The 25,532-nt window shown below is 39.6% G+C and overlaps 1 protein-coding gene across 1 annotated transcript; it reads right to left on the reverse strand.

The window, feature by feature from the left end:
• Nucleotides 1-24,586, reverse strand: shroom1 (shroom family member 1). The gene is made up of 8 exons (XM_079486460.1): nt 24,445-24,586; nt 5,875-8,349; nt 5,708-5,760; nt 5,036-5,491; nt 4,048-4,566; nt 3,452-3,539; nt 2,630-2,902; nt 1-1,667 (listed from the first exon to the last, which is right to left on the reverse strand). Exons 2-8 carry the CDS (start codon nt 8,218-8,220, stop codon nt 1,413-1,415), a joined length of 3,990 nt encoding a protein of 1,329 aa, XP_079342586.1. The 5' UTR covers nt 8,221-8,349; nt 24,445-24,586; the 3' UTR covers nt 1-1,412.
• Between the last annotated feature and the right edge of the window lie 946 nt (nt 24,587-25,532).

Here is a 25,532-nt window from a genome sequence, read left to right on the forward strand (position 1 = left end):
AAGTTTGGACACATCTACTCCTTTATTATTATAAATATATACATTTTTTAAGAATACTTAAGTCATCAAAACTGTATTCACACACATGGCAGCATGGACATTATAAAGAGGAAAAACTTAAAAACAAATAACTCAAGATAAAGTCATCCTTTGCCTGCATTACAACTCTGGCCATTCTCTCACCAACTTTAAGGTTTAAATAACATCTGGGATACGTATAATAAAGGAAATTATGAAAAGTTGTTCCTTTATTTCTTTCAGGTCTAGAACTGAAAGAAAAAAATTAACAACACAAAACGTTCAATATTAATACAAGTATTTAGGCATAAAACTTTAAATAATATTTATTTTAAAAGAAAAGAAGATTCATTTTACTGTGTCCAAACTTTTGGTTGGTAGTATATTCATTCACCGTGTTTATTGAAAACGGTCTGTAGTTTGGATTTGGTTCAAGAATGAGTTAATCTGGTAAATAAGTGCATCTATTAACTAAACACCACTTCTTGCTATTGCAGACACTTTATAAGAGCAAAAAGCCATCTGAGAGCATGGGATACAGTCATTTCACCACGGTAAAGAGAACATTCCATCTAGTGTCTTATCTGTTTGATCTGCCATGATTTTCTGTTTCAGCTCGAATCAACATTAAAACCAAATGTTGTCTCGATGAGAATTTTCGCAAATATCGCAAGTTGTTGTAACGTTTGCGAGAGAAAAGACGTTCATGACAGCATGCGTTTTGCAATTTTTACAAAAACATGTTTGCATTACTGGTGATTCATAGTCTCAGTACACAAGTGTGTGATGGCACTTAAATAAAATAAATGTACAATACACCCCAGTCATTTAAAAGGTTCAATGCTAAATGCAATTTTATCAGGAAAGTTAAGGACAGAATAAAATTCAGTACTTTATCATTAAATATATTCAACATGATATTGTCAAATGAAATTACTGGACAGATAAAAAGCTACACTATGTTACAGAATCAAATGTCGCATAAAAACAATCAAGTCCTGAATAAACACAGTGGAAGGATTACAACAGAGTTTGAACTGTTCTTAATAAGTATGTGCGGTTTAGTATCGAAAGTGCTTTTTCTTTCTTTTTGGTCATTGTCTTCGAGTGCTCTGTAAGTAACAACCAAACAAATACACCTGAAAGGGCATATTTATCCAATTTAAGCTCACAATAAACCATACATGGCCTCTTAAAGCTCTCTTTTAGGTTTAAAAAGTCCTCTTAATATAATCTGCAGCGTAGAGTAACTACAAATAACAGAGAACATGTGCTCATGCTTTAAAAGGCACCTTTAGGCATTACGGACCCATGTAACCCTGTGATTGCCAACGGGAATCTGGGGATCTCTACTTCAGAGTTTCTGCACGTCCGAGGAGGAACTGGACCTCTTTTCATCGAGGTAAACTGGTCAGTAAAGATTCGATCTGTTCCTCTCCCAGACGCTGCTTCTCATCGAGGTCCTTCAGACGAATGAGCAGGGATGCCTTGGTCTGGATGAAACGGCGGTACTCCTGGAGCTGTGCGTCCGTCAGCTGCTTGGAAAGGAAGGCGGAGACAACACGCTCCCGGCGGTCCAGGTTGTCCTTCAAGTCTTTGGCATCGTCCCTCTGTTTGCACAGCAGATGGTGGCGGTTGTCCAATGATTGCTGTAAATTGAGGAAAGCAGTATATTGTTGATGCATCAAAAACACAAGTTATTTTGCTTTCAGTTGTGAACACTTAACTTTGCCAGGTCTCTTTGACCTTGAATACTAAATATCTGCAAAATGACTACTAACAAACAAATCAAATGTGGTGAATTTAGCATATTAATAACTTCAAATGTTTGGAAATATGATGTACTTCACGAAGGCATTATTTGCACTTTGGTGATGTTCAAATAGCTGCCACAAGAGGGAAGTGCAATTGCAAAACCCATCGAAACTACAGTGCAGTTTCGGTCATGCAGTGTTGATACCAGCAACTAATCTGAGCACATGACGAGACTTAAGAAAATAAAGCTGGGTCTCATCTTCACACTGTTCATTTTAAAAACACAAAGCGATTTCTAAAAAAAGAACTGACAGACGTGTTTCTTTCCCACACACAAAAACCTTTAGTAAACAAGAAAAATGTTAAACAATTTGTGCCCCTCCTTGTTTTAACGCCAGTTACTTAAACAAAGACACACCTAACATACCTGGATCATTTATGACTTTGAAGGTTTGGCAGACGCTGAATACTGACTTACGATACAATAGGAAAGAGTGGGTTAAGCTGTGCCACTTTTGTTAAGGGCCAGGAAAATAATTTGCATATTTTAAATATGATAAAAAAATGATAATGCACAATCCTATTACATAATTTTGCTTGCCATATCTGAATGAAGTAAACGTATTTGTAATAGTATTCCTACTAGTATATTCCTGCATTCGAGAAAACAATTTACCCCACAACTGTCATTTTAGAAATTAAATGAATAACTCATTCCTATCGAAAATAATAATCATACAGTCAGTCTACATTTGAATAACAGGCAGCTGTATATGATGATGCCCTTTTTTTGTCAATATTGATGAGGTTGACACATTATACCACACTCTACCTAATGAAACCCCTGATAACTCACTTTCTCTTCGGTGTCCGTGGTGTCGTCCACAGTGCTGAGGGCGTTCTGTACGCGGGCCAGGCGGGCTGACAGGCAGAGCAGCAGGCTGATAACCCGCTCCAGGTCTCCTATAAACTGTGTGTAGCGCTCCAGCTCAGCTGGCAAACAGCGCTCTCGTACAAGAGTCTCTATAGCATCGCCTCGTTTCCCATTGTCCTTTTCCTCGTCTCGAAGTGTGGAGCGAACTCCCTGCAGAGATGTCAAACGCTCCTCTATGTGAGCTATTAGCTTTCTCTATATGTGAGAGGATGCAAGAAGAGACACAAACAAGACATCTGTTGTTATAAACCTAAAATGTTTACGTTATCATAGTATTTGTAGTCACATTGGGTAATATAAGTTATAAATACAAGTCTTTTTTATATCCTCCAAACAGAAAACATATTTTTAACTATTGAACATTGGAGGAACAGATCTTGAATACTGCAAAGTCATGTCTAACAACACAAAACTTATGTTTTACATGTATGTAGTTTAGTATCAGTTGACAAATTAATATATGATGGAAAAGCCTGATCTTTGTCCACTGCTGTAGGTCAAAAATGTTATATCATGGTATCTTTATAAGGATACTTTGCAATGCATCATGGGATAAGTCATTAATTTACTCGAAACCTAATTCAAGTATACAGTCTTGTTCCTTTATTTTATTCAATAAAAAAAAAATTATTTGGCAAATGTGTTCATCTCTGAGGTGTTTTTTTTGTGGCCCATCGATCATAAATTCCAAAAGGATTTTGAAAATAGAAAAGATGTTCAAAAGCAAGGATGTCTTGGTAGTACCTTTTTTTCTGTGACATCTGTTTCGGTGTTGCAGGCGTTTTGGTTTGGTTTGATTTTCAATGGTTTGTCTTCTACAAGCGTCTCGGTGCTTTTAAAAAGAAGGTTTGACAACATTACATAAACCGTGCATTACACATCATTGAAGTGTGACTATCAGCGTATCAATTGAAAATACACATTAGCTCGGTGCCAAAATACAACATTCTAGGCAACTCACTATTCATGGCAACAGAATTGGCATGTTGCTAAGCTAACAACTCAACATTCAGGTAAGCACAACACACAAAAGTTCTGAGTATAATAGCACAGTGAAATTTAATCTGTTCAATTTAATGGAATTAAACCAACGCATGTTTATTGTCGAATGGACATACGCCATCCTTGACCATTTTTTACAGAGCTAACCGCAATGCATTCTGGGATTATTACACTTTGTAAAATAAAGAAATGTGCCTGTTCTACCTAAAAAGGAAGGCAGCTTAGCAGAGTCGACAATAAAAATACTTTTATTTTAATTACACGCATATTTAAAAGCTAGAGAAAGTTTCTGAAAAGTTGTAATTCATGTTCATGTTTTACAAATGTGAAATAGTCACCTGTGTGGATGATTAACTTTCTGCTCCTGTTTCTTCTTGTAGTGTTCCTCCATTAGAAGAGTATCCTCAGACAACAACTGCTCCATCAGCATGAGCGCGGTCTTTCGATTGGCTATAGGATAAAGAGTGCAAGCTAATGATTGGTCAGCTGAAACCACCTCCTGAACCAGCACCTCCAACTCTAGTTTCTGCTTTGGTCCGTTGCCTTCTGGGACCTTGTTTTCAATCACAAGAGGTCCATCCTCCTCCTTTTCATTTCCGTCTTGTTCCCTGTTGACTGCAGATATCTGGCAAGACTCTACATCCTGAATGTCAGGAAATGTTGGAGTGGCTTCTCTCTCACCACATGGAGTAGGAAGTGTATTTTGGGGTTCAACAACAGTTGTTTCAGAAGATGGCCGATTGTTTGTCTCATTTATCTCAGATCTGGAGGTCCATAGATTGGGATCCGTTGTGATTCCATGATTGAGGGAAATATCCTGATTAGAGATGTACTGACAAAAAGAGTTTTGCTGTTTGCTGCAATACACATAAATAAACACATTAAAATAATGACAATCAAAACTTCATTATAAGTAATACTAGTACATATCTGCATAATAAGCTGCACACTCTTCATTACAATACCAGGAGATGGGAATTTGAACAAACTACTCATGAACTTTTTTTGAAGGCCAATAATTGTCAAGAACATCACTTGCACATACTTGCCAAGTGCACGCTACATGACTCCAGCCCATTGGTTTTGATGTTTTGGATCATTTTATGGTTGAATCGAATATCATGTTGCTTTGAGTGTGAGTTTTGGTTATATGTTTACTTTGGTTGAATGAATGCATTTGAAACCAAAGATGTAATTGAAATACCTAGTCTGCAGTCAGCTGTGTAGTATGCCCACTTCAACCAAAACACAGACAGCTGTGTAGTGTGCACTAGCCAATACGCCTAAGCTACGTAAATACATACGCAAAAATGTATTGGGATTTACCTTCCGGTTTCCAAAGTGATCTCATCTGCTTCAGTGGAACGAACAGACATAACTGTGTTATCTTCATTTTTAGATTCATTGTTGTATGGTGCCATATGGATTATATCCTCATGGGGGTATACATGCTTCACAGAACTGGTTAAGTGCTGTCTCTCAGGGCCTCCCTGAGAGTAATTTGCATCTTCTCCACAACTGAAAATCGATTTCTCTGTGCGAGTTCCTTCAGCATGGAACGACACTGTTCTTTTATCTTTACCAGACATGGCCTGCCTTCTCTGCAGTTGGTCAAGCTGCTCTGAGCTTTTGCTGAGCACTTCAGGTTTTGAGGTCTTCGAGACACCAAGTTCCTCCATAGATTTTCCTCTTGGAGCTATCCTTCGTGCACGACGATCATCAGGTTCCGATACTGTATGACTGTGATACACTACTGTATCTCCCTCTACCTTACTGTGAGCACTGAAAACAAATAAATGTATAATTGTATAAATTAACTTATAATAAATGTTTAATTTCAATATAAGTTCCCATTCTTTTAAAAGTAACTGAGATAAACTGAGATAAAAAGTTGCTAGTAACATTAGTAAAGTTGAGCAGTTAGGGTTAAGAACTTGAACAAACCCCAAACCCTTACTACTACTCTTATACTCAATAACGGGATAAATAATATGTTACCTTGAAATGTCCTCATTATGAATCGTTGAAAACTCATCTGAATACATCGGAACCTACGGAACAAAAAATGATGCTAATAGATCGATATGAAAAGCAAAATGCAGGTGGCGACACTGCAATGTAAAAAACTCTGAATTTAAACTTTTATGAACCTTGTTACAATATACCTGCAAAGGAAAAGGAGTCGAGGTACTGCGCGCTCGGAAAAACTCAGGTTGTTCCGGCTGGTCCAAGAGATTTTCTGCAGAGGAAGACTTTCCTGCTTTAGTGGATGCCTCCCTCCAGCTGGACTGCCTCGAGTGGTTGCGGGGCTGAGCATTTACAAACTGGGCGTATTTAACAGAACTTGACACTGAATCAAGAACTCGACCAGCTGAGAGAGGCCTGTGGAGCTTCTTGGAGCCTGCAATGCTTGAATTATATCTAGAGCCAGAGTCAGACAGTCTTCCTGCAGTTGAATTTCTGTGACTGGGCACTTGTGAAACAGGCTGCAGAGGTTCTGCAACTTTTTGACCAGTTTTACGCTCCATGTATGCAGCCAAGGCTTTTTGCTGAAGGTTCTTTAGAGATGATTTAGAGAAGTTGGAGGCAGACATGGCACGTCCCCGTGTTTCGAACATCTTTTTCCTTGCAGCCACTAGACCATGATCACCCTCTGAGAGCAGACCTTCATCTTCATTTCCAAGAGAGCGGCAGGTCATGTGAGCGGGTTCATCTACCAGCTGGTGTAGCTTCTCAGGCTCAGAGTGAGACAGCTTTTTCTGATCCGCTGTAAAGCGCTTCCGACATCCCACCCGAGGAACCTGTGGCTGAGCAATATTCTGTGGCTTTTCCTTTTCAATTCCTTTCTCAATCTCCTGACTCAGGTCAGGTTCATTCTTCACGTTTTCTTTTTCGGTTAGTTGATGCTTGTGTAGTTGTGTAGTGAACTTGTCTAAGCTGGGCTGCATATTTTGTGATAGAGGACCGGTAGGCACAACAGAAAGCCTTTTATCTGGCTGCAGCTTGATTCTGTGGGGCAAAGACAGTTGCAGATCTCTCCTTTTAAATGAAGTCTCCCTCAAAACCTTGGATTGGGCATCTTTAAGTTTTTCCTTGTAATACTTTTTATAGGAATCATCTAAGGTACCACATAGGTAGGGAAAATCAGGTGGTTGATCTGTAGATATTGCGCTCTGTTGATGTTCACTGCTAGGAGAGATTTGCCCATCTCTTCCTGCCTTCTGCTTATCTTTGCCACAGTCAGAAATTTTACGCCCCATCCCACAGTCATTTTTGTTTTTGAGCTTGTTGGTAAATGATGCCCTGTTGGCTCCTGTAAGGTGATATAAAAGTGGAGTGGTCTCCTTGCTGATCTTCTCATTTGGAACATCCACTTGGGGCTGTCTCAAAATACTTGACATCGGTTCATCTGTCTTGGGGACTTCTTTAATCAAAGCAGGAGTCATCATATTACCAACCGAACTCACTTCTGGACCACAGTAGAAGATAGGATGGCTGGAGGAGTGATGTCTTTCAATTTCTTTGCTCATGATCACCTCCTCCACACTTTGGGAGGTCAGTTCAGAGTTATAGGATGGATTAACTGCCTTGTTATTAGGCTCCACAATGTCATTATGACTGCTAAATTCGAGTTCTTCTTGGAAAAATAGTCTTTCACTCGGACCATCTGGACAACTTTGTCTTCTACGCTGAACCTTATATGACCATTCACTGGAGTCTGCTATGCTTTCATTGTCCCCTTGCGTGACACTGGACTCAGGAGACTTGACAACACCAGTAATGAAATAAAATTGCCCTTTGTGGTGAACACTGCCACTGGTGGAGTTTTGGGGCCTATGGCAGGAGCTGACGTAGCATTGCTGCTCAAAAGAAGGGCGACCGTAAGCTGAATATGACCTTTTCCGGTGAGTTTCGGAATGACCACTTCTAGACTGCTGCACATGCTCTGGGTGACTGATTTGTATCGGCAGGTAATTTGGTTTTTGGGGCTCAACAGTCTTATCCACAAGGCCTTGGTTTGGTTGATCTCTCTGCGGAGAAGTAGAAACGTCAGCAAGCTGTCCTTCGGGACTCTGGCGTGCCCTTGAATTTTCCAGGTTCTTGGTTGTTACAAAGCTGTCCAGACGGGCAGGAGGTGGTGGGGGTGGAAACGGATTTGAAGGAACTGCAGAACTTTGTTGCGCGATGGCTTCCATGGAACGGTAAAGGTGGTCCATGCTCTTCGAATCCGCATCAAGAAAGGTTGGGCTGTATTTAGCTTTTGCATATTTCAAATCTGTGTAATGCAAGCTGTTTGACTGTAGATCATCCAGTAGAAAGGGAGAGGGGTAATCAGGGACTGTAGACCCACCAGAGAATGAGCTATAGGCAGAGTCCCCTTTGCTGTGGTGGTGGGTGTACTGATCAATACTGCCGCTGGACTTTGCTGGTGAAAGTCGACTGACTGGAAGGCTTAGAGGGTGCAGGTCAAGATTACTCATTCTCTCGAAGTGGAAATGATAGGAATCCATCCGGACTATTAAGCAGATTTATGGACCCAGGTGAAATGAAGTGAATAAGAGACTGATTGGCTTTTGAAGCCTATTTCTTCATCTTCTTACTACATTCACAGAATATAAGCCACAGGAATATGGCACCACCTAAGGGAACAAACACACATATGTAAAACTGGTGTTCAAACCAAATGTTTTAATGAACACCAGGTGCATTTCTGTTCCAAAATTGCGAGTCAATCAATTAAAAAAATTCAGATTGGCTGTATTTTATGTTGACTGAAAGTACCAATACGGTTCTTTCGCAATTACAAGCATAACATGTACACTAAGGAAAGTGTTTTTTGAGTTTGCCAAAGAGTATAATATTTTCTTTTTGTGCGTTTGACACATGGCAAAATGTCACTACTATACAATGTGTTAATGCTAGGGCTGTGCAATTATTCGAAAATTAATCGTAATCGTCAATTTTGGCCTTCATCAATTTCAAGAACAAAATAATTTAGGTGAACAATTGTTACGCTGCATTCCATTTTGCAAGGATCCTCTCTTTTCTTGTAGTATAAATCCACAGCGCACCCTTTCCTTTACAGTGGTTCATTAGTGCGATTTCTTTAGACTTATTTTTCAGAGTTTAAAAGCCAGGTTCTTTTTATTTTCTTTGTTGTTTTAAAGGTTAATGAGTAATCATGTTAAATAATTGGGATCTCAATATTGGCCAAAATAATCGCGATTATGATGTGTGTCATAATCAAGCAGCCATGTTAATGCTTCAGCAAATGTTGATATGGACATTACCCGATAACACTGTGTGAATTACAGTTTTTTTACTTTAAAAGAATGTGTTTGAACATCCAGTGCAGCACTCTGAAGCAGCAATCTGATATCAGCCTTCGTCAGTTCATTTAGAAATTCTTTCAACTCAAAGTTCTTCAATGATCTCTATTTACCAACCCACTCTCCGGATGCCTTAAACTGTAAAGATCTTTAAAGGAAGCTCACATGCTGAGAAAATAAGGAAAGCGATGCATCAGATGGTGCAGTGCGTAGTACTTATTTCAGGACGAGCACCGGCGAAGTAGTTTCTGCTTAATGCTGAAATATAATGTTGTTTTAAACCAAAGTTAGAGAGATATAAAATAATGAGCAAAGGCAAAACCAAAAAACGATGAAAACGATGCTAATGAAAGTCCTGAGGATCAGGGTGCATAAGGAGTGATCAAAAATGCCAGGAATGCAATTTTAACCACCAGCGAAATATTTCAGAAGTAATCATGTGGTAACTTTTAGATGGATTATACACTGATGAGAAACCACCACTGATGAAATAAAAAGTGATGGGTCTGAATCGGTACATGCCTGGTCTTTGCTTGAAGAACTACACAAGAGCATGCCAAGTTTGATCCTTTGTTATCTCAGATACTAATCCTGACAACAAACAATTAATAACATAAGTGAAGTAATAAAACATAAAACTAATAAAAAACTCAATGATGCTTCATGAGAACATTATGTCCTGATTACATATTGCAGTACAGACACGTGGTGTAAATATGGAGGAAGTGATCTGGGCACAAACACAGAGAAACATCCGAGCGGAAGGAAGGCGATGCAAGCTAGTGACAAAATGCACAAGAGCTAGAGGAAACGACACCGGTTTTCTGTCCTTTTCATGCATCTTACAAGAACAATAATGTTTAGAGTTTAAAGATGTACTTTACTAGTATTAAGTGAAAGTTAAGTCAGGTTTCTCTAACCAAAGTAAGAGTTAGAATATCCCCTCTCAATTCCAGAAGTGAGAAAAGTGCTGAAGTCTTAAAGTATTTCAAATTCTCTGCATGCATATCCTGGAAAACAGAGAGGAGTTTCGCTCTGATTGGCTGTTCAGCCAGCGCAGCAAATCTCTCCTCAGACAAACGGCAGGAGGAAGGGCCTCCGTGCCTGTGACGTCCACCCTGCAAGTGCACAATAGGTGCAGCAGAGGGAATATTTCACTGGTGATAATGGCGTCTGAGGAATGAAAAAAGCCTTGCATTCCTGGGCGGCTACAGAATAAAGAGGGCCCCGGTGCCATTAATTCCCAGAGTCTTCTGCACAGGGAGAGATGCCAAGCAAGGGGGGCAGACTTTTCAGCACAGGCCCTCTCAGGGATGGCCCGAACTCCCCCGCCCCTCTTCAGTACTGTAAAGACTTCATCATCCAGCACATTATCCCATTCAAAATCATTTGAGCTGGTAGAACACATAGATCTGACGTAGAGCCGCTGTTTTTGTGCTCCACTAGGAAAGAAACCTCACAAATGAGATCTTGTTAACATCTCCATGGTTTCTCTCAGACAGTAATGAGATTAAATGGAGAGCAAATAGAAACTTTTGCTCAAGTCTCATGCTAAAATACTCTGGTTTGAGAGTTTTAGAGATATTTAAAATGTCTCAAACTGTGCTCGAAGCGTGCAACGAAAACAATTGTCTCATTTGCTTATAACAGGCAATACGAAATTGTCAATATAATAATGGGAACCCAGCAGAAGTTCATGATTAATGTATTTTCTTCAGAAGGAGGAATCCCCTGCAGGTGCACACACAACACTGTTGTAATTGCTTCTGCCACTCCCACCTGACATCTGAATGTGCAAATTTACAAAGGCTTTTGACAAACAAGAGCAAGCTATTCTTAACCATAAGTACTCCGACCTGCTCTAGTATCCACCTGCAACACGCTTGTTCTAAAACTGAAACGGTGAATGAGCAGGTGATGATGGTTAAGGTGAGACTCATTCCGGTTACAAACAATTAACACCACTACTCACATATTTACCTCAACAACTGAAATGAAAATTCTGGGCCGAAACCGATACCGAAAATTCAGGATACACTTGGCCAAAAAAACCAATACCGAAAGCAAAAATTACTTAAAAAAAGTATATTAAAAGTTTTTTATTAAATTGTATTAATTACACACACTAAAACCAAAAGAATTAAGGAGAACATATTTCAAAGCAATACAAAATATATTAATCAGCCTTGGACATTCCAACACAATCAAATATAACAAAAATTCCAATCGTCTAAACATTGTAGTTGTAGAATTATTATATGTATATCAGAAGTCAAGATATAGTCAAACGCGCATGATCTCCAACAATAAAGAAAAATAAAGCAGCTCACGCGCAGTCGTGTCATTTTCTGTCCTTTTCTTGTTACATTTATCAATTTAAGCCTTTGTTATGATGCGTGATGTACATGATCGTCCTTTGATAACTGCTGGCGGGAGCGCGAGCACTGAAGGGAGAGCTGTGGGCATCAGATATTTCGGCCTATATTTCGGCCAATTTTCAGCAACTGAAATATTGGTGCATTACTATCAAAAAAAAGTTATCAAAATCTGAAATCATATTCTGGCATTACGGTTATGTCAAATAAACCCTTGTGAACAGAAGAATGCATGATTTACCCCAATGCTTGTGTAACGACGAAGTGTTCAGGTTCTGTGAAATCATTAAGAGGGGTTAAGTCTTGTCAAATGTATTATTGTTGAGGAAAACAAAATTGCCAGTTTGATATGTGCAGTATGAGCAGTAGCACAAACAAATGCACTGTGGTCGCCTAAACGTGATAAGGAGATTTTGGTACCTCCCTGGGTGGAATTCAATGACTTTACAGGAGGATTTAGGAACGTGCTTGGTATTTAAGCATGACCTCCATTTTTCATTCTGCCACCAGACCAATGGTGCTTCTGAGAAGTTAATATTTGAGTCGAGGAGTCATAACAAGTATATTCAGGAGTATTTATGTGGCATTTCTGGATAGTAGCTAGGTGGTTGTTTACCGCAACCACAGGTCTCTATCCCATATTCTTTGGCTCAAAACGTTCCATCGCTGTATACGTAAGCTAATTCTTCACCTGCATTTTTTGGTAACTATTGTAAGACTGATTTGCTTAAAAAAGTAAAAGCACATCTCTGCTAAACAAGTCACTGTATCTGCACATATCTGTAGCCCAACAGTGCGTGATTGGTTATAATAATAAGTTATTAACTTTATGAAACGCTTAAGTTTCCTGGTTTATAAATGATTATCGCCACAAAAGAAAACATTTATAATGCACAGCCCTTAGGAAAGACTTGAGATGAGTCAAAAAGGTGGCAGGAAGTAGGCCAAAATGCAATAACAGCAAATAATATAGTGACAAAATGTCTCCACCGTATTCCATTTCATAGGTAAACTAGAGCCGTCTGACATCCAAGCTGCTTAGAAAGTTAAACATCATAAGCACTAAATTACGACATCGTAAGAATCTCATTCAATAATGTTCTATCAAGAGGTAAAGAAAGAAAAAGCTGATTTCCAAATTATTCAAAGTAGAGCTAAAGAGGGTAAGACCATTTCAGAAATAGACAGAAAGAAGTGAACTATAACCAGAATTGTATGTGCCAAATTACGACACATTCTTTACACGGTCTCACAGAGGTATCAGGACAAGGTGAATGAACCCCTGTAACAAAAGACAGTAAAGGGATGTGAAAAACCATCAGTAAGGAAATGTCCTACATATAAGAAAGGGTAAATGTACCCCATGGAGCTCTCTGTATAAACTAGCTATCAACAATAGCCAGGAAGCAACAAGACCTAATAATAATTGTCAAGGAATCAAAGACATTTCAAGATGTGCTAGGCCATGCAGACCAACTTCAAAGCAGGCACCTATTGTCACCCAGGATAAGGATACTGGAAGATATAATGATCTTTTCATTACCTTAAAACACAGATAGAATACAAAACCAGGAAAACGGAGTTAGAGGAAGGTACGTTCCTTAGGGACAATGGCGTCAGGATAAAAATTCACCTAGACGCAATCTTTTCTCAGGGGACCTTCCATTATCTAACAGTTGAATGACATCACATGGGGGGGGGGTTATTGATCATCGAGATCTAGTGATCAAGAGAACAAAAGCGACTTGATCATTCACACGGATGAAACCTGGCCTCCTTGTTTGCTAAAAACAAGATATAAAACACTGTTTTGAGTTTCCACCGGCTTGTGCCATGTTTTTAAATTCGTGGATGTAGACAAAAACTATGCCAATAACAAAATGAATATTTCTCTTCCGACACATCTGAAGGCATTTTTAAAGAAATGCCTTTCTAAGATATCATCAAACTGTAATAAATTGCTCAGTCGTTCCTTTTTAATAACCTGTCTAACAAAAATGTTCGAATTCCAATTACTTTCAGAAGTCTTCTACATTGTGATAGATTTCTGTGTCAAGCAGGAAATATAATTAAGAAGTAAAACGGGTTGTTAATGTTGTTTCCATTTTATAACGTATATTTATAAAATGATTTCTTGTGTAAAAAATAACATTGCATAGATTTCATCCTTAATGTTTGTGTTTTCACAGTCAAGAGTCTCCTACAATATGCACATATTTCGACTAAACAAGTCGATTTTTTTATTGATCTTAAACTCACATAAACGTGTAAGTGTAAATATCTGCACAACATTCATATATCAGGCCTTGTAAATGTTCTACACATATATATGCTCAAATTACCAACCCACCCCTGTATAAATGGACTGAAAAGTCAAAACACCATTAATGAAGATTGACACAATAATACCATAATAAATTTGACATATTCTACGTATATACATATATATATACAAAAGGGTTATAAGCCTATTGAACTAAAATGGAATTGTGGTACTGTTGGCGAGTAAGACCTACAAAACCTTGTAAAGCTCCTATGTTCTATTAGCCATCTAAGATCTCTTAATTGTTTCTTATCATAGATGAAGTGATTGCATTGAGACTGGATGGAATGTAAAAGATAAGCTTAAACAGGTCGAGCAAATAGGACTCTGTAACATGTCACAGCCGGGGAAAATACACCAGAGCTATTCAAAAGTGTGCATCTACTGTATTTGCTTATCAAAATACTATAACAGCTTTAAAAGCAGATATAACCTATGCTTATTTTATCCCACAGCTTTTCAAAACATTGCTCTTTTTGCGTTTATTCCCTTGATCGACCGACTGTAACAACATGCTTCAACCAATGGAGCGAGTTAGGGGAAGACCAGCTGTTTGACAACATTCTTCTGCATTACCAGTTTGAAGATACAGGTGGCACAGAAAAACAAAAAGACATGTCGCTCAAAAGCAGGTTACCGATAAGTGCATGTGCACTTTTGTGACACTTTTCTGAACTTGCGGTAAACATTCACAAACAATAGAGTAGGGCTGTGACGAGACACTTAACTCAAAGACAGGCGGTAATTGCACAAAATGTTTCCTTAACAGTCGTACTAGTAAAGCGCTGTGGTTGTTTTCTTGATATGCTTTTGCAAAGTGCTCGTGTTAGCAGAGGTGGCGATCATATCACACTGTCAATCCTCCTACCTCCACTGACTAAACCCTACGGACCGCAGTAAACACCAGTGCTTGCTTATGCGCGATGCGGTTGAAACCCGTCCGTCTAGCGCGTGTTTACATAGAAAAACGGTGGGAAAGAAGCACCACGGGAAAAATCACATTGTCTATGAATGGCAGGACCGGTGATGCACATACTTTGCGCAGTTATTAGCTTGTTCTGTACAGTGATGAAAACAGGTTACGCCACAACGCAATGTGCAGTAACACAAATGCTCCCAATTATATTTTGGGGTTGCACAGGGTAAATTTAGGGACCATATGCGACTAAAATGGTTGTAATTTAGAGCCAAGCACTCCTTCATGCCAATTGAGTAAGAAAATTGTGTTCTCGCGAGACACATTGGATCTCACAAGATCTCCTGCTAGGACACACACTACACTAGAATATAGTGGTCTGTAGATTATTTCTGATTACAATCAAAAGAAACCGAGAAGAGCCGTTACATTGCGAATCTTGTCTCTCCAATATTTTGAATTTAGACACTAATTCCAAGCTCAACCGCTAGATGTCATTGTCCCATACGGTTTCTTTAAATGCGACCGAACTACAGAACCCATTAACAAATATTTTTTTTAATAAAATAAACATACAACAAAATTCAACAAATCAATTATTTAATACAATTATTATACAGTAAAATAATAATTTAAGTTGATATTAACATAAATTTAATTAAATACTAGCGAAACACAGTCCAATGAAATGGTCTATAATGTAACATAATATAATATACGTAATATATGTTTTGTGGAACTAAACATATATTGTGGAACTGCCAATCTGCTGTGAACAAAGCTGATTTCATTACAGCTTTTGTTAAACATTCTGGTCTTTCCATTGTAGCACTTACAGAAACATGGATCAAACCAGAGGACTCTGCCACTCCCGCTGCCCTCTCCCATAACCACACTTTCTCCCACAGCCCTCGCATCACAGGAAGGGGTGGAGGCACCGGTCTACTCATCCCCAAAGACTGGAAATTCAATCAGCTAACACCCTTGTGTGACAACAGCTCCTTCGAGTTTCATGCTGTTACTATCACCCACCCTGTTAAAAGTCATTTTGTAGTTATATATCGTCCCCCAGGTCAGCTTGGACATTTATTGGAGGAGCTGGATGTGCTTCTTTCATCCTTCCCTGAGGATGGTACTCCCCTGGTGGTACTAGGTGACTTCAACATCCACATTGGAAAGCCACAGGCTGCTGACTTCGTCAACCTGACCGCATCATTTCTCCTCGAGCAGGTTTCCACATCAGCAACCCACAAGTCTGGAAACCATCTAGATCTGATCTTCACAAGGTACTGCTCCACTCATCACTCTCAGGTCACCCCGCTGCACACGTCTGATCACTTCTTCGTCACCCTTGACCTCGACCTCACTGCTCCGGATATCGCAGATGTCTTACCGATGGTCACCTTCCGGCGCAACCTGCGGTCTCTCCCTCCCTCCTGTTTTTCCTCTGCTGTCTTCTCTGCACTCCCCCCACTCTGATGAGCTCTCTCTTTTGAATACAGACAATGCCACAGACACTCTGTGTTCCACGCTTTCATCCTGCTTGGACAACCTATGCCCTCTTGCATCTGGACCGGCCCTTCAATCCCCGTCGGCTCCTTGGTTATCAGATGTATTGCGTGAGCATCGCGCCAGCCTCCGGTCAGCTGAGAGAAAATGGCACAAGTCAAAAGACCCTGCAGACCTCTCTCTCTACCAATCTCTTCCCTCTTCTTTCTCTGTAGATGTCACCTCTGCAAAAACAGATTACTACCACTCAAGGATCTGCAACTCTCCGGACTCTCGAACGCTCTTCAAAACCTTCTCTGCTCTCCTCTGTCCGCCTGCTCCCGCACCTTCATCGGAGTTAACAGCTGCTGATTTTGCATCGTTCTTCGTAAAGAAAACTACTGCCATCAGCAGCCAGTTCTCTACGCCACCATCTGTCGAACCCGCCCACATCCCTGACACGTGTGTGCTCCCCGCCTTTTCTACTCTGTCTGAAGCTGATGTCTCAAAGGTCATTGGCTCCAACCACCCTACCACCTGCCCACTGGATCCCATCCCCACCCATCTCCTCCAGGCCATCTCTCCAACGGTTGTGCCTGCTCTGACCCACATCATCAACTCTTCGCTCACCACTGGGACATTTCCCACAGCGTTCAAAGAGGCCCGCATCACACCGCTTCTAAAGAAACCCACCCTGGACCCTACACTGCTAGAAAACTACAGTCCTGTCTTCCTTCTTCCCTTCATCGCCAAAGCCCTGGAGCGAGTTGTGTTCAATTAGCTCTCCTCCTTTCTCATGCAAAACAACCTCCTGGACAGCAATCAGTCTGGGTTCAAGACCGGTCATTCCACAGAGACTGCACTGCTCTCAGTCATCGAAGCCCTGAGACTGGCAAAAGCATCATCCATGTCATCTGTGCTCATCCTACTGGATCTGTCTGCTGCCTTTGACACTGTCAATCATCACATCCTCCTTGCTTTTCTCAGTGCTATGGGTGTCTCTGGAATGGCGTTGCAATGGTTTGAGTCCTACCTCTCGGGTAGGTCATTCAGAGTATCCTGGAGAGATGAGGTCTCCGCGTCCCAACAGCTCAACACGGGGTGCCACAGGGCTCAGTGCTTGGACCGCTACTCTTCTCCATTTACATGACATCCCTCGGCTCGGTCATTCAGAAGCATGGCTTCTCCTATCACTGCTATGCCGATGACACACAACTCTACTTGTCATTTCAACCAGACGATCCGACGGTCGCTGCTCGCATCGCGGCATGCCTGAGTGACATCTCGCTTTGGATGAAGGATCATCACCTGCAGCTAAACCTTGCAAAAACGGAACTGCTTGTGATCCCAAAGATTCACCACAACCTTGCCATTCAACTAGGCTCATCAACGATTACACCGTCCAGCACAGCCAGAAACCTGGGAGTGGTAATCGATGATCGGCTTAACCTCACAAGTCATGTTGCCAGCACCACCCGGTCCTGTAGATTCATCCTCTACAACATTAGGAAAATTAGACCTTTCCTATCAGAGCACTCTACGCAAGTCCTAGTCCAGGCTCTTGTCCTGTCCAAACTGGATTATTGCAATGCGCTTCTGGCTGGACTTCCTGCTTGCACAATCAAACCTCTCCAGATGATCCAGAATGCAGCGGCAATAGTGGTCTTCAATGAACCGAAGAGAGCGCATGTAACTCCGCTCTTCATCAGGTTACACTGGCTCCCTGTTGCCGCCCGCATAAAGTTCTAAGCTTTGCTCCTGGCCTACAAGACCAACACTGGATCTGCACCATCGTATCTCCACTCGCTAATGCAGATCTATGTTCCTGCCAGATCACTGCGGTCTGCAAAGGAACAACGACTAGTGGTACCATCCCAAAAAGGAAAAAAGTCACTCTCCCGTACCTTCTCTGGATCTGTTCCACATTGGTGAAATGATCTACCAGCTGCTAAATGATCAGCAGACTCGGTTGCCATCTTTAAAAAACGCCTAAAAACGCATCTCTTCCGTCAACACGTCGCTGATTGATTTTTCCTAATTCTTTTCCCTTTCCTTCTTTATAAAAAAAAAAAATACTAACCTTACTATTCTTAGCTTTTTATACTGTGCTAGGCTTTAATGGACTAGTTTGATGCACTTATGTATTTTGTTGCCTATGTTGTTATAATTGCTTCCAATGTTTCCTCATCTGTAAGTCGCTTTGGATAAAAGCGTCTGCTAAATGACTAAATGTAAATGTATGTAAATGTAAAATGTTTTATTTGGTGTTTAACAGAATAAACAATGTCATACATGTATGGAAAAACCTAAGTAAGCTAATTGTAAAAAAAATGTTACTGTTAAAAGTAATTCAGAGCTATTTGAATTGCACTTGCTTGCCTATGCAAAAGCATTTTGTTTACAGCCTTAAGGGCAAAGTTTCATTTTATTCTATCTTTACCTTACATAATATGCAAGCCTTGTCTCAAAGAAAACACATAGAAATACTGCAAGTGACCTTAAGATAATGCGAAATGCTGTGCAAAGCAAAGCTCAAATATTTTACAAAACCTTTAGGCCTGTTAAGATCCTTGAAAGCTCAAAGACAAAATTCTGCCATGTGCTCTTTTCTGCTTTTGCAACGCTGATGGAAAAAAAGCTGGAAAACAAATAAGTAACTTGATCTGGGCAGTGGAAATTGTTTAAATTCTCACATTACATTCACAGAGAGGACATGCCAGGTAGAGCTGCTATCAGGTGACAGATACCTGTCAATCAAACTCAGAACAGTAACTTTTCATCTGAAGCTGATATTATTGATGGTGCATTTTAATTTCATTATGACAACACAGACAGACAAAGTAATTGCACCCGCTTATTTGTTTTGTCTCTACAGTTTAGAAACATTTGAAAAGTTCTATTTGTCAGCCAAGTCTGACTTTATCCAGTACCTCAGAGATGACATTTTTTGTCAGCTAACCCGGAAGCGGCGCGCTGGACTGAAAGCCTTTGAATTTTTACCATAAACCTTTGGAAGATCCCCAAAAATGAGCTCTGTGATTAACAAAGGTTTATGATCAGACACATTAAGGCTTTAAAAATTCACTAGCAGGTTATAAATGCTGTGTTTTAAGTCATAGAATAAAACGTGAAAATATTTAGAAGTTTTGTTTACCACAGACCTTACTTCGAACCAATATTACGCTAAAAAACAAACTATTCAACTCTGTGAAGTGATTCTCCTTTCGGTGGTTTAAAGATTTGGTTAATTATTTAGACCGGCCCTAGAACATCACTAACATATCATTTACCTTCCTATGTCACGTTATTTACAAAATACCAAGATCATATTCCATATTCATAAATCAAAAAATAAATTCCTTTTCCTTTCTTTTGATGTTGGGCTGAATTATAAATCACATATTTCTTCAGAAGATTCAGAAGATTAATCCAAGTGTACTTTTTGTACTGCATCAAAATTTACTCTGTTAAAGCGGCCCTAACTCACTTAGTTTCTGTATATCTCATGTTAATGTTGCGTACTTACAGAATAGTATAGTACAATTCAAATATAAGTGAAGTATTTGTTTGATCACATTTATAAAAGACAGATACAGCTGTACGATTATTTCCGAAAACATGAGACACGGGGGGGGGGGGGGATGGAGTTGGGTTGTAGGAGGTGGAGCTAAAGCATGTGCGCTCACATTTCCATGTTCGAAAAAAACGTTCATGTTTGAAACCTGTACGAACACTGGGTGAGTATATCGAGCACAGAAATACTACGTCATACATATAACTCGTATTTTAACAAGTTGACCATGTCAAGCATGAGAAGACAACATGTTTAACATTGTAAATAAGTCAGAATGCATGAAACACCGTTGCAGGGTCGCTTTATGCAGTTGAAAACAGCATCTCAGGCTGTTGAAGCATTCCTCTCTGGCTTCCTTATACTGCTTAATGCATATACCATGCAGTAAATACAGTAAACAGCATTTGAAACCAAACCGCCTACATTATGAAACATGTTAAACAGTAGTATTCACTGTTGTCACATGCCCCTATTGGACACTTAATTCGGCAAATGGTGTCCCGTTATTTCAGTTACCAATGTTTTGTTTGATTAATTCATTGTTTAAGAATGCATTTTGACAGTCTGATCAAATAATGTTTATTTTCATGGTCGATGAATGGAATGTCAAGCTAAGCGCGCAGCACTATGGGATACAGTATTCAGCGCAAAGTATCCTGCACTTTTGCACAGTTGTAGTAGCATCTGTAGGCTCTTTAGATATAAAGATAATCCGTTTACTGTACACAGTATCCATACTGCATACTGCTGGTATAGAAAGAGTACTGTGGGAGTATGCAATTGTAAACATAGCGGTAAGCTTTAGGTCAGTTTCTACCAACAGATCAAAAAGTAACAAGCATTTAGTTATCACAAGCAAAAATAGGCAGGTACTGTGCAAGACATTTGCACCTCTGAAATTTGACTTGCAAATGACAACTGTATGATCAACTGAAAAGACCACATACAGTCCGTGTCCTATAAAATCTGATATGGTGAGTGTGTATCATATCAACCAGAACCACTACTGTTTGTTTGCTGACAACTTCGAGAAATATTATCCAGGCAGATCTGACCAGGGGTTGTTTACATTGCCTTGCTGTACATTACAGGTCAGGCATGGCTTCTGTATGCAGGGACCTGCCCTTCTTTATACATAGTTTGTCCACACTTTTTCCCCTTGCACTGCATAAAATCGGAAACGCCTTCTGAGAATTAGAGATTTAGAGATAAATGGATCTTGGTAACAAAGATGTGCTAACCTGCAACTAGTGAAAAGATCGGCTTTAATACTTGCTGGTCCTTTTCACTGCGTAGGATGGATGTTTCAAGTTTAACACAAAGGCTTTTAGGATAAATGCTGCTATTAAAACCTTAATATAGAAGAAGGTACGTGATCGTTTTCTTTTCAAAACTTTTCTTAGCTTCAACAAATGACAATGAAGAGCCATTAAAGCGAGTACACAGATTCAAAAACTATGAAACTGTATAGTTTTGTAGTAAGAACTAATAATTATATTAGATAAACTATTATCTCAAATAAAATTAAGCTAGCAGGAAAATTATGTAGTTTTGAACACATCAAATGTCTGCACCAGTCATCTAACCTACTTTAACAATACATTTACACTGTTTGAAGCTTAAAGCTTTAATTTTCATTCAATGTAACACAAATTGCATACCATTTCTATCCTGTTTTGTATCCTTATCGTTAAAAGTGGCCACTGGCAACAACACACCTGTTGAACAAAACACACAAAGATTGCCACAGTTTCAGCATTTGCGAACTTTGCTACCTGGCATCAACTCAGAGGTGCAGCAACTGCAGATGGATAAAAACACTAGATGTTGGGGGGTGCAGAGGAGAGATACGCAGGAAGCAAATGAAACAAGAGAACTGGTGATAAAGTGATAAAATGTCATAGTGAAATAGGAAAACATCTCTTAAATACTGCACGTCCGCATACTGTAAATATCTCCTTTATGGGACACAATGACATTTATTGGGAGACGCATATTGAGCTATTGTATGGAGAGCTATTGAGAGTAGTAACAACTCCTCTCATACATCCTTAGGTGAGGCTGAAATCTTGCCTTGTGACAGGGATACTAATTCCTCAATGAGGGGATTGTGTTATGCCCTCCAGAATTTTAAACTAAGATTTGTATTGCTGTCAATGGACCGATTATTTGATAAAACAGTCAAAGCGAAACCCTTATACCTTTGTAATGATTTATAGCACCTGAAGAATAATACCACTCTTACAATAAAATAAAAAAATATATAAAAGTCCGTACATAAAAGCATGTTGGGCCCTGCCCACATGACTCACTTCAACACAAAATGTTCATACAATATTAGAAAATGCTAATTATAATAATAGCTTTTTTATTAACTTGTCACAAAGAGGCATTTTCCTAAGCAGATTTCCCATAATGCATCCAGGCGAGTACATTAATGTCAGACGTGTCATTGTCCTACAGCGAGCTTTTGTCATGCTTGAGCACTCTGTGAAGCTGAAGAAATGCGTCACATTCTGCAAGAGTTCTCCCGGGGAGCCGATGTTTAGCCGTTCCGATCACACGGTTTCTTCTTTGTGTTTTAGTTATACACAAGTCTCCCACTTGATGAATTACAAGTGGGTCAATTGATTGAGAATGGTGAATAATAACAGTTTGTGGTGTTTTATGCACGTACACTTGTTAAATTATTACTTAACTTAATAAGTAGTCTATCATTTTTAAATTCATGTGGCTGCCTGAGACAGCATGATATTCTTTTGGGTCCAATGTGCAGAATATGGCATAGAGAACCATAATAGTCCCCCTCATCACATGGGAAGACACTCCAAATTGCGCCCCCTTAGCTAAAGCCCTGATGTTCCATATGAAATTTGCAACGGATGAATTACTAGTGCAAGCTAAATCGTTAACTTACCAAAGGCTTACAAAAAAAGACCCAAGCCACATTTACAGATCGGAATATCAGTGAAATAGAGTTGTGCAGGTTCTTCAGTTTAATAAGAACTTTACCAGCACACCACCGCACCGTAGAAAGATCTCCATTTCCCTAAATGAATGTTCTGGGACGATCCATGAAAAAATGGTAAGAATGTAAACCTTGACATGACCCTGTTTGATTATCGTTCTTCAGTCAAACGTCAAAGCAGAAATGTGGAAGAACATACTAAAGTAAAGGAGGAAAACAGCGTCCAATACATTCATTAACGTTCTCAAGTACATCTTAGCAATTCTTCGACGCTATTCATTACAAGAAGAGCTCAGGTGACTTTGCTCTAGATCGGTTTACCCTCATGCCTGGCTAACATCTGCCCCACCCGGAATCGCATTTGTAATGCAACTGACAAAACCATGCGACAGATTCCATCCGTGCTAGCATGTTAGCACTCAAAAAGGCGTGAACAAATAACCTAATTGTCTTTATCGTTTTAAACTCACAACAATACGCCAGCAGTTCAGAATAACTATGTTGATTCGTGTGAGAAGCAAACAGGTTTGTCACAGTGAGCCTGGATAAACCAGTTTGCATTGTGGATATGTTCAAATAACTAACCCCCAAACAATTGGTTCGAACAAGGTCTTCACTCTTCCCTCAAAGGGCTGCAGCTGAGAGAGATTCTCCGAGCATGAGTAGTCGTGGTGATGTTGTACAGTGTTTATTAGCATAATTGCACCTGTTGAACAGAAGCACTGAATCGATCTATTTTGTTGGTAATGAACCTCAATTATGATCAAATGTTTCAGACGTTCTATGAATTAGGGACGAGTGTCTCGTTGGTGACAGATGCAGAAAGGCGGGCACTGTGTTGAATTTGTGTGCAATCTGTTCTGTTACAGTGAGTTCATGGAGCGGCAGAGTCTTCACCGGCAGACTGATAGGGTTTCAGCATCTGTGTCTGGTTTCCTCTGAACAATGCAAAGTAATACCGTCACGTTTCACCATTCTAAATGAATCCTGCAATTATGACTATGCCAAAGGCATGTTCAATAATTCAACTCCACAGAAGACCGTGATGTTGTTACACAGACCTTCTGACAGAAACACATGCCAAAATCCCAAACGCACACCGCCTTCCTGGCCTTTCTAAAGCATTATACTGACCACATCAGACATGTTATATGGTTCAGTTAACTCTATTAGTTAACATACATTCACAGTGGAAACACTTCATTTATTATTATTGGCCGTTTTATATGTCCGTTTTAACTTTTACAAATACAGTTTTTAAATCAATTGTTGTTAAAATAATGCAACATGAACATCTGTTTTTGTACTGACTTACAAGTGTATTGTTGGTTTCTAATCGTAATTAGATATTTTCGTAAAGTATTGTTCATAAATACAAATACTAAATGTACATATTGTGGTAAAAAAACATTTTATTTATTTCGTTTTAACGGAGTTTTATTCATTGGTCAGATTTGTGTCAGCGATCACATCGTTCCCCGGTGGGACAAAGTCCCCAAACATAATGCACTTGAGTATTAAGAGTCCTATTGTGTAATAGTGTTAGAACAAAGGCATGTATGTCTTATCAAAACCCCTCCATTTCATCCTCACAGGCTATAATAGAACTACCGTACAGTAACTTGACGTCAAGTATAACCTCTCGACACATTTATTGTCTACAGAGGGACACCATCGTATCCACCTGTTGCCGTGACCGAAACTATCAGGCTTACAAAGCGACGGCAGCGCTTTAAACCAACACATGCGAGAGCCGCTTACCTGGACGCTTCTGTCAGGATTTATTCCGCACGATTGAAGTGTGTTTCGCTCGACAACAGCTCAAAGCGAACGCGTTAAACACATCTGTGTGTCCTCACGGAGCCAAACCTCACCACTGCCACCTCTGCGCTCCTCACTGCACAGGGCTGACGTCAACCACGAGCCGACCAATCGGCGAGAGAAGGGCGGGGTTATAGAAAAACCTTGATATGATAGTTTGATCTTCCACGCCTCAGAACAGAGTAAATATGAGTGATTCGTGATAAAATACAATTTTTTTTGAAGTGATTCACGTGAGGTGAATGTGAATAGGAGTGAAGAAAAGCTGGATTTGCTACAGTTAATAAGCCATTAACGTTATATCACATTCAGCTGAAACAAAAAATGTCACTTTCTCATCTAACAGCAGTCATGAGAATGTAAACCAAAGTTCAGAATCCATCAATGTTTCTAATAACACTCAAAACTGGTGGAATGAATGGAACGTAGCAAATGAAGAGTTTGCTTCCAAAATAAGATAACTAAAATAATAAAAAATAGTTTTTTATTGTGCATTCCAGTTAACACTCCAGTTGGTTTGTTTTGATTTGAGCCATAATAACTCCATACATACAGCAAGCTTACACCATAAAACTTGATAACATAATAAAAAACGGTCAATCAAAAGCCCACGTGTTAGCAGAAAATGGAGAACCCTTGTGATTTGGGACTACAGGTTTTTAAGAGTCTTTGCAATCTGCTTTCAGTAATGCTATGAATGAGCAAACTATGTGCCATGTAAATGCCAAGAGACTTGTGGTGATGATTCATCTATGTGAACGAGTTCACACTTTAGTACAAGCCCAGATGAATCATTTTTCTTTGCCATGATCTAGGGAATATGGTATACCCAGAAATGACATGTGCACGTTAGTGTGCAGAAACATTTTCCAGACATATTGTTAAAAAAAGGACAAACAAAGACAATGACTACACACTTGTATAGAATGTCTTAATATGTGATCTGCTTTTAGTAATAGAATAAAATAAAATATTTAAATGTTATTCAAATAGTTTTATAGACCTAACAAATCTTCATACTTAAAGTA

The sequence above is a fragment of the Barbatula barbatula genome (genome assembly GCF_947034865.1).
Source record: "Barbatula barbatula genome assembly, chromosome: 22".
NCBI classification, from domain to species: domain Eukaryota; kingdom Metazoa; phylum Chordata; class Actinopteri; order Cypriniformes; family Nemacheilidae; genus Barbatula; species Barbatula barbatula.